The sequence below is a fragment of the Ceratotherium simum genome, chromosome 30 (genome assembly GCF_057802395.1).
Source record: "Ceratotherium simum simum isolate JZ-2026a chromosome 30, ASM5780239v1, whole genome shotgun sequence".
Classification (NCBI taxonomy): Eukaryota; Metazoa; Chordata; class Mammalia; order Perissodactyla; family Rhinocerotidae; genus Ceratotherium; species Ceratotherium simum.
Genome location: NC_141929.1, coordinates 1,398,437 through 1,415,770, shown reverse-complemented (window position 1 = coordinate 1,415,770; position 17,334 = coordinate 1,398,437). Strand labels below are relative to the sequence as shown.

The following is a 17,334-nucleotide window of genomic DNA, read 5'->3' as shown; positions in this document are numbered from 1 at the left end:
GCTCCAGAGGGAAGTGACTCTCTCCTGTTTCCTTCCTACTTCAGACAGGCTCCTCAAGACAGACGACTCCAGGCATCCTGTTGGGTTCTGGCAGCCAGGGGCTGGTCCTCGCCATGTCCCCACGACCTCAGCATTTTGCAGGAGCTGCTGGCTCTGCCACGTGGCATCTGCCTGGGGCATGAAGACATGGAGAACACAGGGAGCCAGCCCTCACCCTCACCTGCCAGTGCCTCCCGTCTCAAGCTGAACAGCTCCTGGGGCAGCAGGGGTTGGCCCCTTGGGTCCCAGAAAGGGCAGGAAAATATAATTTGTTCCAAAATTAAAAGCTAATAATTTGGGAGGAAAAATGTTGAGGACATTGGAGTTTTCAGTGGAGCGAGCCCTTACCTCATAGGTAAGGGGCATGTTGGCCCCTGCCGGGGAGGGGACTGTCATGTACAAAGAGCATTTAATTAATTTATTTATTTCTTTACACATAACTGAAGTGATGTTACAGTACATAAGTTATTTACAACTGTGCAGTAATGTGTTGCAAAATAAATTATCTAGAAGGCAGCAAAAGTACATTGTGAATGTGTATAAAACTGTACAGCGTTTACGGGAACACTTTTTATATGATTATTGGCTCTGTAGTGTTTCAAGTTATGTTCTCAGAAAGAGAAACAAAATGCCCAAGATTAAAGGAAAAAATATACAAACCACGTGGATTTGACTCCAATAAAAACACAACTGGAGAGTCCTGGCTCTGTGTCCCTCTGTGACAGGCGGGCGGGTGGCGCAGCCAAGCCTCGCTCGGCACAGCGTCCCAGCCCCGGGCTGAGGCGTGTGGCCATTGGCAGCTCGGTGGCAACAGGACAGCAGCCCGGATGGTGCTCCCCCTGCCCTCCAACCTGGAGGTCACTGTTTCTGAGAGGTGGAAACCTTAATTTTATTTCCTTTAGTTGATCAGAATGGAAGAAGAAATTTTAAAAACTGCACTCCATTCTGCAGCTTCTGAAATGCCCGTGCAGCTGGCTGGAAAACAGACCACAAGGCCGCCATGTCCGTGTCCCCGAAGTCTCCTCATCCTCCCACAGCAGCTGGTATAAAAGGGCCGTGCTCCAGGGGGCAAAGTGCAGGGTTTCTCCCTGGGTGTCCCCACCTGAGGGACAAGGTCTCCTTCCACTGCTTGGACTTGGCAGCAGCGCTGGGCAGACATGTGTGGCCCTCGCCTGTGTCCTGTGCGGCCATCCCACAGCGTGTCAGGCTGGCAGAAGCACGAAGTCATCGTTGACGTCAACCATGGGCACGTAGAAGGAGGGCACCTCATTCACACATAGGGACTTGTGCCCGGCAGGGTCCAGCTCCTGGACCTTCAGCTGCCACTCCATCCTCTGCACAGCATTGAGGGCCGCAGCCTCATGCTGCTGTCGCATCAGGAGACACGTCTGCAGAGAACACACAGCAGGTGAGGAGAGCAGAGGCAAGACCCCAGCCCACCCCCCAGCTGCCCGAGCAAGAGGACTGGGCCCCCATCACTGCTCTCCTTGCTAAGACCCCACTGGGAGGACAGGGTCAGGGGACCCGGGTTGAGCTCTGGCTGCTGGACAGCCTGTCCGTGGTAGTCTGTGCCTCTGCATGGCCCCCAACACCGTCCTGCAGGTGCCTGACTGCCCCCGGCCTCTTCACATTTGAGTCTATCCTGCCCTGGGAGTGGTCTTGCCCAGCAGTGGTGCTGACCACACAGGGGTCTGTCCCTGCCCTGTGCCCATTCCGTGGACATCACCATAATGTCTAATTAGAATTTGTAACCTCTTTGCTTTTTCATTTTCGTTTTACAATTATCTTATTTATGGCTGGTGATGTTGGTTTCATTTGCATTTATAGTAGAAATTATGCCTTTTAATTTGTGTGTCTGTGTGTGAGGAAGATGAGCCCTGAGCTAACATCCATGCCAATCCTCCTCTTTTTGCTGAGGAAGACCAGCCCTGGGCTAACATCCATGCCCATCTTCCTCTACTTGATATGGGATGCCACCACAGCATGGCTGGACAAGTGGTGTGTCGGTGCGCGCCCAGGATCCGAACCTGCAAACCCTGGGCCACCACAGTGGAGCACGTGCACTGACTACGCCACCAGGCCAACCCCCATGCCTTTTAATTTTTGAAGAGTTATCTAGGGTTTAGTACTCAAGTGTTCAGTATTTGTGGGTATACTGTTAATAGGCACTAAATAGTAGTGAACAGTTAGACTATTTAAGCCTTTCATATTAAGTAGACAGCAAGTTGAAAACTGAATGACGACTCTAACCAGATTACCAAAATGGGACACAGCCAGATGTGGCACATGGATCCAGGTGGGACACGTTTTGGGAACTAAGGGGGAGATGTGAACATGGCCGGGCAGTGGACGTATGAACACTGTCGTATTAACAAAGTGTGACAGTGTTAAGTGACTGTGCTGGAAAATTATCTTCTTTTCTTAGATATGCACACAAATACTGAGGGTATATATCAGTGTCTAATTTGCTTTGAAACAATTCAGCTTAAAAAAAAGAGGGGGAGATACATATCCTCCTCCTTCTTCAGTCTTCTGGAAATAACCACCATGGGCTGCAGCGTGGCAGCCACGTCTCCAGCCCTCACAGCACATCTGTGCGTGACCATATGTGAGCCTCGGGGAGACTCACAGACACTCTCGCTAGTCGGGCTGTATTTACCTAATTCAAAATATTATACAGTATTTCAATCTTTGGATGCTCCCATGCTCCAATAAATTACTGACAGGCTTCTGCGTTTCCATTTGATAGGGTTGTTCCAATGAACATTTTTGTACGGATCCCTGAGTTCTGAATAACTAAAGTGAGACTGCCAGGTTAGGTGGCCAAAACACTGTGAAATTTGATAGCTCCTGTCTGCTGACCATGCAGAACGACCCAGTGACGTGGTTCCAGGACTGCAGGGACAGGCGAGGGAGGCTGTCAGTCTGTCTTAAATAGAATCTCGTTACCTCGAGGTTCTGAAACGAGTGGTCATCTTTTCATGAAGGTGTGGCCACTTCATTTCCTTCCTGCAATGACTCCTAATACACTTCATTAATTTCTTTTTCTATCCACCTTTTTTCTTAATAGTTTGTAAGTTCTTTACACAATAGAAATTAATCTTATGTGGCATTTTTAATGTACAGAGTCTAACTTTAATGTCATCAAATACTATTTTTTTTTTATAGGCAAGTCTTCCTGTGGCCGCTTCAAGCCTGGCTGGTGGGCGGAGAGCGACGGTGTGCCATGCACCCATCATGGTGGACTCTGTTAGACACACACCCGCACTGTGACCAGACCCGGAGCCTGGAAATGCCACGTGGGCTTGTCATTCTCTGCCCTGGGCTTTCTGTCCACCCGTGCTGACACCTCCCTCTGTGCACGGCTGTGGCAGCATGATCACGGGTCACTAGGGATGGTCTAAGGGACGCAGACGTAGCTGGAAACACCATATTACTCTCCAAGAACAGGGCTGGCGTGGGGAGTCCTGGATCACCCCCATCAGCTCTCCAGCTCCCAGCAGGAAGGGCAGCAGGCACAGCCCACGTGGCCCTGCCTTGTGGAGCTTCCTGGGGCAGGGGGTTGCTGGTGTGTGTGTGTAAATCCTGTAACTGGCATGTTCTTGGTGGTAAGGTTTTCGGTTGGTTCTCCTGGGTTACCCCACGTGCAACCCTAGCAACTGCAGGTGAGGATTTGCTTCTTACTTGCTAATCTTTCTACCTCCCACCCATCCTCTGCCTGCTGCACTGGTCAGCATGTCCAGAGCAGTGGTGATGGGTATGTGCTGTGACCTTTGAGGAGGGCTCAAGGTGGGGTCCCACAGAGGTCTGACCGCCAGCTGGTGACAGGAGCTGCTCCCCGCACACCTGGACAGGAGGGAAGACACTCTAAGGAAGCAACATGGGGGCAGGCAGACCTCGGACCCCAGAAAGTGTCAGCTGCGTTCAGAGAGCGTCTGAAACTGTCACCTTCAAACCCGGCCCGGCAGCGGCCTCCCCCGCCCCAGAAGACTCCTGGGGAATCCCAGCCCAGCAGCAGCTCGGGGAGCAGGGCACACTCACCTTCATGCGGTCGTACTTGTCGTCCACATCCTGGAGCCAGGAGATGAACTGGCGGGCGTTGAACCGATCCCGCACTGACTTGTTCTCGTCTCCCTGGAGGAGAAACAGATGTGGACATTGGCCAGGGAAGAGCAAGGGCGCTTGGCGGAGGCAAACCTGCGTGAGCTGCAGGCCCTCCTTTCCTATGTGAAGAATGGAAGCTGCAGCCTTATCCCAAGTCCACGCACTGCACATGTGCTCAGGGCCTGACGCGAATGACCACCCCCATCCCAAATCGCTTTCATAGTGCACCCAAGGAAGCCATGGAGCCGTCCCAGACACAGCGTCCCCACAATGTCTGTGGTGCAGCTGCCCCAGGGGTGACTCAGGACCCCCCACGAGGGCATCCTACATGTCTGTAGGAGACAGAGATGGGGCCCCTCAGACTCTGGCCTCCGTTTCCTTTGTAGGCCACAGAGGTGCACAGTAGAGTTGCCAATGGCATCTGTTTTAATTTCTTCTGTTTGTAAAAACTGAAAGTAATTTTTTTCTTTGAAAAGGACATCCGAGAGGCCTGAGGTGGCCGGGGCCCAGCCCCTGGTTTCACTCTGCAGGGAGTGCTAACTTGACATCACCATCCTCACGAACGGCAGTATCTGTGTGCGATGGACTATGGTTTACCAACGGGGATGGAGAGGGAAGACACGAAGCAGGTGGTTGTCACTGCCTCCTGCCATCTGGGTTTGCTGGGTCTCCCCGGGGTCTGGGCAGCTCTCACACCGAGAAGGAAAACACAGCAGAGTCTCTCTCATCACAGCCACAAAGGACCGCCTGGAGGGCTGAGCGTGGGCCCCACAGCAAATGTATTTGAGGAGAAGAGGCTGCAGCCTGAGACTCCTCTCTCACATTCAGAAGCAACCCAGGAAATCCCTTCAAGATTATCACATTCCTTTTCTTTTTTCTTTTAGATACAAAAAGCAAAACTTCCAGACATCCAATCCCTCAAGTAATCATTCAGTTCCCAACCAAACCTTTTGTTTTGTGGCTTGTTAACAAATGTTTTGCTTTAGAAAAAAACTAGTCATTATGCATCGTATGTTAAATGAACAAAGTTTTAAAAGTATATCCTTGAAGATCACATGTGAGTGGGAAAATCTTTAATGTACTAATAAAAAAAAGTTTTTAACTAAAAACCACTGAACCACTGTGTCACCACACAGCCAGCCCAGGAATGCAGCTCAGAACCCCAGGGGTCCACATGATCCCCCATGAGCCTGCGCTGCAGCGGGAGCTCACACTGGCCAGGGGGTCACGAGGAGGCATCTGTCAGGATGGACTTGGCCCCCAGCAGGACAGGCCCAAGGGAACAATGGTGTTTGGACAAGTCCATGTGAGCAGGGGTGCGGGGCAGAGGGCAGGCCCAGAATGACACACTCTGGGTTGTTATCAAAAAGTCTCAGTGGTTGCTGGGAGAGAATCAATCAGGGAGTAAAGCCTGGGGAGACAGCCTCAGGTGGCCAGGCCCCAGCACAGTGGGCAACAGGAGGTGGGAGAAGCAGTGGGCTCAGGATGGAGGATGCGGGACGCATACGTGACAGGCTGGGAGGCAGCTGGGAATGGGCAGCCGGAGGGGCCCCTTAATGGTGTGGGAGCAGTCCTGCACTACAGCGAGCAGAGAGGTGGGGAGACCCACGGGCTGGGGGTGCCCACACGTTTACTGACAGGCCACGTGGGGTGGAGGGAAGCACAGGGTTTGACCATGTGAGACAAATCTAACCCTGAGCTGGACAGAGGCAGAATGACCAACAGTAGTGGACAAAGCAGGGCCGCTCTGGAGGATGGTCGGAGCAAACCACGTGTTTAAATGGACGGGCAGTGCTCTGGACCCTGCTGCCCAGCCTGGCCCAGACCTGTGGGTCCATTCTAACAGGACCCCAGTGCCTGCGAGCATCGATGGGGAAAGCACTACTGTGCTGAGCAGCCCCAGGCTCCTACAGCTCTTGGTCCTTGGCTGCCCTGCCTTGCTGCCACTGTCACCTGGCTGGCGCAAGGCCACCACTGTCCCCAGCATGACTGCCTCCTATGGGGCCTTTGCTGTGGAAGGCCCTTGATGCAGCAGCTCTGGGTTGCAGACTGAGCTGGGATCCACACACCCTAATCATGGGCATGTTTTGGAAGAAAATTTAAATAACTCAATGTGAGACTCACTGAGGCCCAGCCCAGTGACCTGAGAGCTTGTACCTGGGAGACCGTGGAACGGGGCCTCACAGAGCCACATGGCATCTTGTGATACCAGCATTAAATGCACTGTTGTCTCATCATCCCCGCTTTCCCCGTCCCTGGGGCAAACTAGCGAATCTCTGGGCCCTGCCACATGCCCACGTAACCAGGCTGGGGTCTGTGGGACGTGGGTGTCTCCTGCTCGCTGCCTGGTACACAGCCACAGCCTGGAAGGCCCCAGCTCTTCTTGGGAAATGGGCAAGTGAGTGCCCAGCCTGGGTGGCCACCAACCTGGCTTTCCAGCGGCATGTTATAGACCTCGGAGTCCAGCAACATGGTGCAGGCGCTGAATGGCACCGCCTGGTTCGCAATGGTCCTCGCCGCCCGGCAGTGAACCCGCAGGATCTCTTGTTCACAGGAGACGATCAGCTTTTCCTGTGGGAGAGAAGCTGGATGAGCCAAGACTAACAAGGGCCAGAGGCCCCCTGGGCTGGCCCAGGCACCCCACACCCGGGACTCCTCTTACCCGCTCGATGCTGTGCTGGAGACGCAGCTTCCCCCTCACAGCCTCCTGCTGCTTGAACAGCTCTTTCAGGGGCTCCGCCAGCGAGGGAGGGGGTGCGATCTGCAGTCACAGAGGGTGAGAGGGAGGGATCAGCTGGGGCCATGAACCTGCACCAAGAACCCAATGGACCCAGCAAGCCCACTTGGAGGCGTCTGCCCTGAAGACACACCTCTGGTCACACGAAAACAGAGATGCACCGAATACTCCCTGGAAACAACTAGATGCTTGAACACAAGGGAGCAGGTTAATGAACTATGGCATGCCTGCCCCGCACCCCCAAGAGGAGCAGTACACGGTGGTGAAAAAGAATGAGGGGAGTGAGTTCCAGAGATGGTGTGAAGGGAAAAGCAAAGTGCAGAGTGTGTCCACACTGCTACCCTTCGTGCAAGAAAGGAGACAATATGTACACAGGGCTGTCTGTGCAGAAGAAACATGAGAGAGAAGGCAGGAACGAGAGGGGGGGCCGGGAGAGGAGAGGGCGAGGGCTGAGCTTCCTTCATCTACAGTGAGGTTTCACACACCCGCAAACAATCCATTAAACCAGCTGGGATTTGGTTGCCAAGATGGAACATGAATGTGACCAGTGAGGCTGACTCACTCACCAGGGAGTCAGCGAGGAGTAGAGGGCTCCCTAAGTCACTGGGGAAAGACAGCGTGGGAGGAGACCAGAGGAAGCAGCACAAATGCCATCCTCTAAGCAGAAAAGGCACTTCTCATGGGGGGCAGCACTTCCGACCTAGATCGCGTGCTCTGGAAGTGAGGAGGTCAGTAACTACATTGCAGAGAAGCAGCACAGGGTCTCTTGCACGCAGAAGGAAGGTGCAATACAGGATGAAGTCAGGGTTTCCACCGCAGACCCGACTGGAGGGATGCAGAGTAGCACACGCACGCCCTGGCCCTGTCCACCAAGGGCCGGGTGCTGTGTCACCCAGGACATTGAGCACACTCTGCGCCTAGGACTTGGTTTCTCAACACCTTTGCCACCAGAAGGGACCACGTGGTTGATGACAGGGCTGAGGCAGGAACAGTACAAGATGAGCTGGGATGTCTTGTGGTGCCAGAAAGTGACAGTGTGCTCAAAAGAGATGGGGCAACCTGCAGGAGCGCCTATGGCCGAGGCTGGAACAATGTGCACACAAAATAAATGATGGTAACTCATGTTGGATCACAACCCACAGGTTGCAGGGGCAGCTCCTCATCTAGGAGAATTCCAGTCACTAAACAGAGGAGGAGCGGGAGATGGAGAATTGGCATTAGGCCAAACCACAGGAGTAACTTGCAGACAAGATCCACTGCAGAGACTGAAGTTAGAGGGCACAAGCTTGAGGAGAACAGGACTGACAGTCTCAAAGTATCTCCCCAAGATACTGACCAACCATGAAGGGAAAGACAGGACTGCACAGGGAGCCGCCAGGGGACCTGAGCTGACACCGTCAGGACTCCTGACACCAGGGACACGACATGAAGCATCAAGGCCTTGCATCACATCTGTGGGTTCTCGCCAAAAAGTGTAACTTCAGTCCAGTCATGGACATCAGACCAAACACCTCATCAACATGCTTAAAAAGTGTCAGGGGGCCGGCCCGGTGGCGCAAGCGGTTGGGTGCACGCGCTCCGCTGCAGCAGCCCGGGGTTCGCTGGTTCGGATCCCGGGCGCGCACCGACGCACTGCTTGGCAAGCCATGCTGTGGCGGCGTCCCATATAAAGTGGAGGAAGATGGGCACGGATGTTAGCCCAGGGCCGTCTTCCTCAGCAAAAAAAAAAAAAAAAAAAAAAAAAGAGGAGGATTGGCGGATGTTAGCACAGGGCTGATCGCCTCACAAAAAAAAAAAAAAAAAGTGTCAGGTCACAGAGACAAGGCAGGTGATCCTGTGCTTTCAACTTTCCTGTCTAAAATCGGCTCAAAATAAGAAATTAAAAAGTCTAGCCAAGTCTCTCCAGTTGCACACCCCTCCCACTGCACCCTGCTCTGTCCTCTGCCTTGATGGGCCCAGCCCCGTGGGTCCCCTGCACTTCTCTTGTCTGACTCTACCTGGGCACCTGGAAGGGGTACGTCTAGGCATGTTTCTTGTTTTGCAATGGGTATTTCTCAGGCCCCACGCCTCTGCCTAGTGAGAAACCCAGGAACACCTGACCTCTGCCGGCCCTCACCTGACAGCCTGGCTGTTCAATTATACGGAGCCAGGAAGTAAAACGGAGCTCTCTTCCAGAAAAGCCTGAGTCCCAGCAGAAGAGAAGAGAGTAGGAGATGCAGGAACTACTGACAGGTGAACTCTGGGGGGCAGGAGGAGTGACCTCTATTGGTCTCTTTTCTCTACTTGCCAAATTTTCTACGGTGCTCACGGTACTCTGTTGTGTTTCGATAACTAAAATTTAAACAAAAAAGTCTCACTGAACAGAAATCTTAGACCGGATTTTTCTGAATCTAGTGACCCAGATGAGGCCAGGCAGCTGGACCCTCCCAGGCCAGATGAGCACAGGGTTGCCTTGGTCTCCCCTCCCCAGGACAGCTCGAGGTGAGGGCACCAGGAGAAGGGAGTGATGCTGGTGACATTGTTCTGGGTTCAAAGCTAGCCGTGCTCAAGGACAAAGCATGGGCTGGGCTGGGCGAAGAGGGTGGTGGCACAGGCAGTGGTCCCCTGACGCCTCGCCCTTTGAATCTGGTGCTCAAGGCCACTCGTCCTTGTTCAGAAGATGCTGAGTGTCCATCCCAGGTTCTGCCTGGGGGAGCCAGCACGGGACGACTCTCAGAACACCGAGGTCTGACAGCAGAGTACACATATCCCACGAGGCCCTCCTTCAGGACCGAAGTGCCCTCGAGACTGGCTGTGTGGGCTGTGTGCCCAGGCCTTCCCCAGGTGACCAGCATTCACTCAACTGCCATGACTGAGGCCCATTCTGGGCCAAATGGACAAAACCAACCAAAGTTGTGGCTTTTCTTCACAGGGCTGGGATGGTCAAGAACACAAAGCAGCTCAAGGGCACACAGTGTGAACAGGTGACGCCTCGGGAGCGCCACGGGCCAGGGTCCTCGGAGCCAGAGGAGGCAGGGCAGGCCACACCCTGGCTGTGCTCTACAAGAATCCCTGTGCCTGCTATGCTGAGAACAGACCCCTATGGGTAAGGAGGAAGCAGGAGCTAACCCGGGGGAGAGTGGAGCCAGGGAAGCAGTATGTGAAAGATGTGCTGCCCGCAGAGCCCCGTTCAGCAGAGTCTGCTGCCCAGCCCAGACGTGGGCATGAGAGGGCGGAGGGCGGTGTGCACGGTGGGGTTTGGACATGTTACCTCTGCACATATGCGGCCATTGGGTCCCAGGGGAGTGGGGCATGAAAAGAGAGGTGGAGTGGGGTGCTGGCTGAGAACAGTCCCACCAGGGGGAGAAGCTTGGAAGCCTGATGAAGGGTGAGCTTCCAGGAGGTGGGAAAGGTGCCAGGGCCACTGAAGAGTCACCTGGACACACCCTCACGGGCCAGGGCGGCCTTGGCACTCACCACAGGGATGTGCAGCTTGCTGAGCGGTTTGCCATCCAGGAGGTAGGAGCCCGTGTAGGTGACGTACTCGGCGTAGCACTGGGGCGCCTGCGGGGTGATGTAGCAAAGGATCTTCCGCTTCTCTTCGATTTTCTTCCTGATCTGCAAGTATTCAAAGTACGGGTTGGACCTGTCGCTGTGGTAGGGCTCGATGTCGTCCAGCTTGATGGCATCCACGATGGCGGCCAGGGTCTGCTGGATCACCTCCCGCGTCTGCTGTGTGGACGTGTTCATGTGCTGTTGCAGCTGCTGGCTGGAGCGCTGGAAGCGGCGTTTGCGCGGGTGCTGGGCCTGGGGGTCCTCCTCCTCCGAGCCACGGCCCTTCGCTCTGGGGGCAGGGGTGGGCTCCTTCTCAGAAGGGGGTGAGCTATGCTTGTTCTGGTTGGCCAGCATCTGAGCCCGGTTCCTGGTCATGCGCTGGGGGATCTCCTCCACCTTGGGGACCTTCGGGGCTTCGGCAGTGGGTTTGGGTTCTGGTTCTGGAGCTTCGGGCAGGACACTGCTCGGAGGCCCCTCAAGCCCGGCACTGTCGTGGGGGCCAGCCCCATCCGCCTGTGCCGAGCAGCCCACAGGGGCGTCAGGTGCACTGTGGGATGCAGCCGAGGGATCTTGGCCCTCGGCCTCCTCGTCAATACTCCCTGGTGGACGCTGCTCCGGGAGGGCCGGCACAGGTCCCAAGCTGGCATTGGAGTCCTCGGGAGCCCTCCCCTCCGACGCAGCCCCTGCTTCCACTGTGGCTTCCAGCATCACGTCCGGCTTCGGCTCCTCCAGGGGCTTGGGCTCGGCAGCGAGCCGGGGGTCCGCCTGGTCAGGAGGCAGCACGAGTTGCTCCTCAGCAGCTGATGCAGCAACATCCCCACTGTTCAGGACCACGGGGTCCCCTGCAGGAGTATTTTCTGGAGGAACAAGAGGACTCTCTTCTACAGGTTCTGTTTCGACGTCGGAAACATCCTTAGTTTGAAGAGGAAGCTCTGGCAGCGAGAAGGGTCCCAGATCTAATTCGTCCTCAGCGGGGGTGAAGGCATCAGGCCAGGGCACTGGCTCCACCTGGCCAAGGACAGACAGGTTGTGACCGTTTTCTAGGAAGTTATTTTCCAGGGGCCCAAGAGCGTCCACCTGAGCCACGGTGGTCACACATGCAGGCTCTGGGGGCACATCGGAGGGCGCTTCTGGAAGTGACTTGCAGTTACTGAAGAAAGACTCCAGCCTGGAGGGAGGGGCAAAAGGAGCTGGTTCTTCTGAAGTGGAGATGGCGGCCGGGATTGCTTCCACTGCAGCATCCTTGACTTCCTCGAGTTCTGGCTCAGTGACCGACAGAGGGTATGAGGCAGGGGACACTGGGTAAGGGGGCTCTGTGGCACCGAAGGGCCCCGGGGCAGCAGGGTGGAGGGACTCTGCAGGACAGAAATGTTTTGGGGACTCTGGGAATCTCTGTGGCGACTTTAGCAGAAGGTCTGACCCCATGGGCCAGCTGACAGGGTTTTCGGGGGTGGTCCCAATGAGGCTGGAAGAGAGATCCTGCTCCGAGGTAGCAGTGTGCGCCCACTCTACCGGCTCCTCCGTGATGACCGTGTTGAAGGGGCCCTCATCCAGGGGCTCCAGGTAGCTGGGCTCTGGGGGGATGATGGCAGCAGTGGCCTGCTGGTCCTCTGTGGCATCCAGGGGAATGCCCAAGTCAGGGGGAAGGGTTCCCTCCATGGATGGGGCCAACAGCTCATCTCTGTGTGAAGCGGGGGACTTTGCTTGTAAACCAGAGAAGGCGCCCTCTGGGGAAGGGGTGACATGCACTGCGGCTGCGGGCGGGCAGTGTAGACCGTCCGCTTTGGGGGAGGGGATGCCGTAGTCCGGGGAGTAATATCCCGGAGACAAGCACACAAACTTCTCAGCAGGACCCGGGGGCACAGGGGCCTTGTCCTCCAAGTGCTGTCCTGGTGAATCGTAACTGGACGCAGCGGGGACACTCTGCTGTCTGAATAGCTTGTCCCCAACGCTGAATTCTTCTTCAGGGGTCCTCCTGATATCAACGGAGACTGAACGATAAAGGTTTGTGCACACAGGCCTCGTGGGTGTCTGGCTAGGGGTTTCTGAAATTCCACTCGCTGCCCCGGAGAACCTGTCAAAAAAGGAGGGGGAACAGGCGCTGGCAGCTGTGCTGGAGATGGGCGGGGGGTCTGTGCAGTCGAACACGAGGTCGGGGTAGTCGTCAGTGCTGCAGGACGGAGTCCTGGGCGTGTGCATCGCCTCCTCGTAGCTGGGGCAGGACACCACCGACGCAGGAGCAGGGACCCCGGTGGGCCGGTTCTGATCAGGCCTGGGAGAAGCCGGCAAGACCTCTTTCATATGAGGTCCCGCCAACCAGTCTCTGGTGTCCACAGCTGGTCCCAGGTGGGGCTTATTCTCAGCAGCTGGAGGAGCAGGAGCTGCCTCCTTGAGCTTCTTGTCTTTAAGGGCAGGGTCCAGCCCCAGCGGCTTCTTTGGAGGGACATCCAGACTCTTCTTCCGCACGTCCTCAGCTGGCTTCACCCTCTCCTTGAGCTTAGGGTCTCCAGACCTGTGCCTCATCTTCTCCATCTGTTTCATTCTCTCCTTGTGCCGTTTGTGGCGCTCTTCAATCTCCAGGTCTTTCTGGGAGAGCATTCTCTCAAAGCTAGTCATCATCAGATCGCCATCTCCCAGAAGCTTCTCTCTGGGCCTGATGTCCTTCCTGCCCGGGTCTTTGGACGGTGGTAACTTCTCATTTCCATTGCTGAGCTTCACCGAGTCTCCCTTCTCCTTCTCTGGATTCTCCTTGAACTTCTCCTTCAGCTTGGTCTCACTGAGCTTCAGGCTCTCGTCCTTGGACCTCTCTCTAAGAGAACCTGGAGGGCTGTCCTTGTCTTTGGCTGCAGACCTGTGCTCATCCCGGGGATGTTTCGGGACACCGTCCCCATGCTTGTCCCTGTGTTTCTCCTTCTCCTCTCTCCACTTCTCCCGGTGCTTCTCTCTTCTCCTTCTCTCCTTTAGGACGTTGATGGTACCAGATCCATAAGGCTTCAGTTCCTTTTCTATTTTCTTGGAAGGTTCTCTTTCAGAATCATTTTTGTCTTTCTTTTCGGTAGAAAAAAATTCCATGGTTTTTTCTAATTCGTCTTCTATGTCAGCTTTCGTGTTGTAGGAAATACTGTAGGCGTCAGCATCCAGGAAATCCTTTTCACACTGGCTGGAGTCCCTCCTGCTGCCAGTCTCCTTATAATCCTCACCCTTGTCTTTCTTCTCGGACTTTTCCTTCTTGACTCTCTCCCGATCGTGGCTTTTCTTGGATGAGGAGGAGGAGTGCCTGTGCCTCTCCTTCTCCTTCAGCTTCTCCTGGGGGCAGCTGTCCTTGACCTTCTCCTCAGGGGGTTCTGGGGCAGCCGCGTCCAGGAGGGCACTGGGGCCCAGGTCCTGCCCGCGGTCAGTGAAGCTGTCGGAGGACACCTCGCTGGCTCTGTCGTGGGAGTCCTCCCTGCACTCCCGTAGCGCCTCCTCCTCCAGCTTCTCCAGCAGGCTCCTTTCCAGCTCAGCGCCTTTCGACACCTTCCTCTCCCGGCCGTGCTCCTTGTCTGGCCTCTCCCGGTGCCTGCTCTTGGCCTTGTCTTCAGCGCAGGGCTTCTTCTCCACCTTCTCAGGAGGCTTCTGTTTGTTTTTCTTTTCCTGAGTGGAGTCAACTGATGTCCGGTCTTTCCTGTCCTTGTATTTGTCTGTGGACTCTTTATCCTTCTTCTCTTTGTGCTTTTCAAAGGTCTTTTCTTTCTTGTCTTTCCCCCCTTCCATGGCTCCTTTGTCCTTTCTCTTTTCTTTGGGTTCTTTCTCTTTCGGCTTCTCCAAGTGCTGCCTGTCTGCCAAGTGCTTCCGGTGCCTGTCCGGGGGGTGAGGCTCCCTCCCCTCGTCTTTCTCCTGGAGCCCATCTGCCCGTTGCACTTCACTGGCCTCTCCGATTTTGAATCCGCTTGCCATATAATCATCTTTTTCATCTTCACTTTCATCTGTGAATATATCTGCGATATACCAGCTTTTCTCTTTACCCTTTTTTTCATCTTTTTTTTCAGAGAAGTCTTCTGAGATAACTCCAGAGAAACTCTTCTCCTTTTTTTCTTTAACCTGGTCAAAAGACGCTTTTCTTTCTTTGTCTTTGCTATGTATATCTTTATGCTTTTCCTTAGTATCTTTTTTCTCTTTAAAACATTTATCAAATTCTTTCTCCTTCTGACATTTTTCAAGGATTGATTTTTCGTTTTTATCTTTGTCACTGGACTTGTCTTTATATTTTTCCAATTTTATTTTTTCTTTCTTCTCCTTCTCGAGGCCGTCTTTCTTCTCCTTCTCTCTCACGGAATGATGCCTTTCCCAAGGCTCCAGACTCTTCCCAAAGTCGCAGTCAGACCTGTCCTTGAAGACACTCTCACAGCCGTACTCCTTCAGGTCCTCCCTGTATGCCTCCTCGGGCTTCACTCGGCCATCTTTCCGCTCCTTGGTGCCCTCGATGGGGTCCTTCCTGTCCCTGCAGATGTCGCTCAGATCCCTGTCCTTTCTGTCTCGCCCGCCTTCAGCAGACTCCCTCCTCTTTTTGTCTTTTTCTGCAAGATAGCTGGGGATACTTTTGTGCTTTTCAATTTGGTCTTTCCTCTTCTCAGAGTTCTTATCCAGATAGTCCCTGTCTTTCTTTCTAAAGAAAGCATCTTTGTCACTCCGCTTTTCGCTATAGTCTCGCTTCTCCCGGGTTCTGTTCTCCCGTTTCTTCTCCTTACTGTCCTCTTTCACCGTTTCCAAGATCAGCCTTGCCACAGAGTCATTTTTAATGTCCCTGTAGTCTGTCACCGGAGAATCCCAACTATCTTCCCCTTTGAAATCAAAGGACGAATCGGACAAGTCAGAAAACCACCTGTCTTGCTGATCATCAGAAAGGCTGAATTTGGTGTCTTCATTCTCCAAAAACTGACTTTTGTTACAATAGTCATCAAAAGCAGAATCTTCCCTATAAACTTTTTCTTTTTTAAGTTTTTCTTTATCTTCTTTGAAAGTCTTCTCCTTCTCTTTTGAAATTTTATCCTCTTTAAAATCATTCTTTTTCTCTAATTTTGAGGGCCTGTCTTTGGACTTTTTCTTTCTTTCCTCTTTGTATAGTCTCAGTTTTTCCTCTTTTGGAGACTTTTCCTTCACTAATTTCTCCTTTTCAGCTTTATTCGAACGGTCTTTTTCTTCTCGGAAAGGCCTGCTCACGTCTTTATTCATGTCTCTGATTCTTCTGAGCGATTTGTCATCTTTGGAGACCTTGATTATCTCATCTTTAAAGAGCCATTCTTTTTCTTCTGACTTCATTTTGCTAAGTTTCTCTTCTTTCTTAAAGTGGTCTCTATCATGCTTCAATACTTTTAACTTATTTTCAGTGGAAATATCATTGTCTAATAGTATAGCCTTATCTGACCTCTGTTTGGAGTCCTCATACTCATAAGTGAAACTTTTCAGTTTGAGTTCCTGACTGACTGAACACAGCCCTCTCTCCCTGTTTTTGTGTTTATGTTTTGTTTTGTGTTTCTTGACTACTTTCCCCTCCTTGTCCAGCTTGGGAATGGCGCCGTCCATGTTGGAGTGGAAGGAGTTCTTTTTCTCAGACAGGGTGCCCCTCTTCCTGTGCTCCTGTTTCTTCCTCATTGGCTTCAGCGATTCCACACTGGAGCCCTCAGAGGAGCAGTCAGACTCGCTTGTCAGTCTCGTCCTTGTGGAGTCTGATAAAGAACTAACCTCCGACCAGGCAGGAGAAGAAATGGTTTTCCAATTGTCTGTCCGCCAGTGCTTGGCGTGCTGGTCTGTGTGACTGGGGTTCTGCTTCTGGGCGGCGGAGCTCCCATGAGACGAGGTGGAGGAGGCGGACAGGGAGCTGAACAGGGAGGGGTCCTTCAGCACCAGCGGGGACTCCTTAAGGCCGCCAGGAGTCCCCACCGAGTCCCTGTCGTCCTCGCCGCTCCCCGAGGACTCACTCTCTGACTCCGAGGAGCAGAACTTGTCGTTCCTTTTCCCAAACCGCACTTCTTTGCCTTTTGTTTCTTTCTTTCGCTTCTTTTTCACTTTATTTTTTTCCTTCTGCTGTTTGGAATTCAAAGGTTCCCGTGTTTTGTTGCTGGGCAATATCGTGTGTGCAGAGAGTCTCAGTTTCTCTCCTGTCCCCACAGGGACACTGATGTCCTCCTCGTCCGATGTGTCTGATAAGATGCGATGAGCTGCTTTCTTTGGTGCAATCGTGTTATTTTTAGTGTAACTTTTCACTTCCATTTTGGGTATAGAAATAAAACTATTTGATTTAGTTTCCTTTCTGTAATCCTTTTTCAGTAAGTGTTTGTCATCCACTGGAGGGACTCTGTCCTGCTCATCATCCTCGTCAAACTCATACTCATCCTTGACAGGGGTCACAGTTTTCTGGGGCTCTGGATTCTTAGCCTTGTGCTTTAGGCCTTTTTCAAATTCAGAGTCTGTGTTATTGCCGTCAACTGAACTAGAAGGTGCGAACGACGGGGCATCTTCCTCCTCTGAGCTCTCTGGTGGAAATAGGGAGAAATACGTCAGAGGCAGGTTCAGAACAACTCCATAGACACAGACGGGAAAAGGAGTCTGCAGAGGTGACCTGGAAAAAGGCTTCCCCAAGTAGTCAGCTGCCCTAGGGAGGGAAAGGGAGGCTTCCCTAGAGAAGCACTTCATTTGATTTAGTTAAATCTGTGGCCAACTATGGGCAGAAGGACATCAAAAAGAGGTTTACTCAAAGACAGGGCTGGCATCTTGGGAGTAAGCCTACAGACTTTTGGGCACTGGAACTTCGCAGTCCTGAAGTTCCTGTAAGTGCCAGGTGTTGAAGAATCTAGGAGACCCCGTGTGGTGATCTGCACATGAAAACCCACATTGCCTTTGGCATCACAGCAGTACATGGAGGCCCCAACCCTGTAGTATCA

The 17,334-nt window shown here is 53.4% G+C and overlaps 1 protein-coding gene across 8 annotated transcripts in view; it reads right to left on the bottom strand.

Annotated features, from left to right (window-relative positions):
- Positions 1-443: 443 nt before the first annotated feature.
- ANKRD11 (ankyrin repeat domain 11) overlaps positions 444-17,334 on the bottom strand; it is a 214,293-nt gene continuing 197,402 nt past the window's right edge. For 4 of the 8 annotated variants that reach the window (XM_087419777.1, XM_087419774.1, XM_087419775.1 and 1 more), the window contains 6 exons: positions 10,337-16,926; positions 6,806-6,904; positions 6,571-6,714; positions 4,081-4,173; positions 3,811-3,885; positions 444-1,427 (listed from right to left, as the gene is read on the bottom strand). In XM_087419777.1, the coding sequence (XP_087275903.1) occupies positions 1,242-1,427; positions 3,811-3,885; positions 4,081-4,173; positions 6,571-6,714; positions 6,806-6,904; positions 10,337-16,926 (7,187 nt within the window). In that variant the 3' untranslated portion in view covers positions 444-1,241. Of the gene's footprint in view, positions 1,428-3,723; positions 3,886-4,080; positions 4,174-6,570; positions 6,715-6,805; positions 6,905-10,336; positions 16,927-17,334 lie in introns of all 8 variants that reach the window. The other 4 variants (XM_087419776.1, XM_087419781.1, XM_087419779.1 and 1 more) reach the window with 2 other exon arrangements.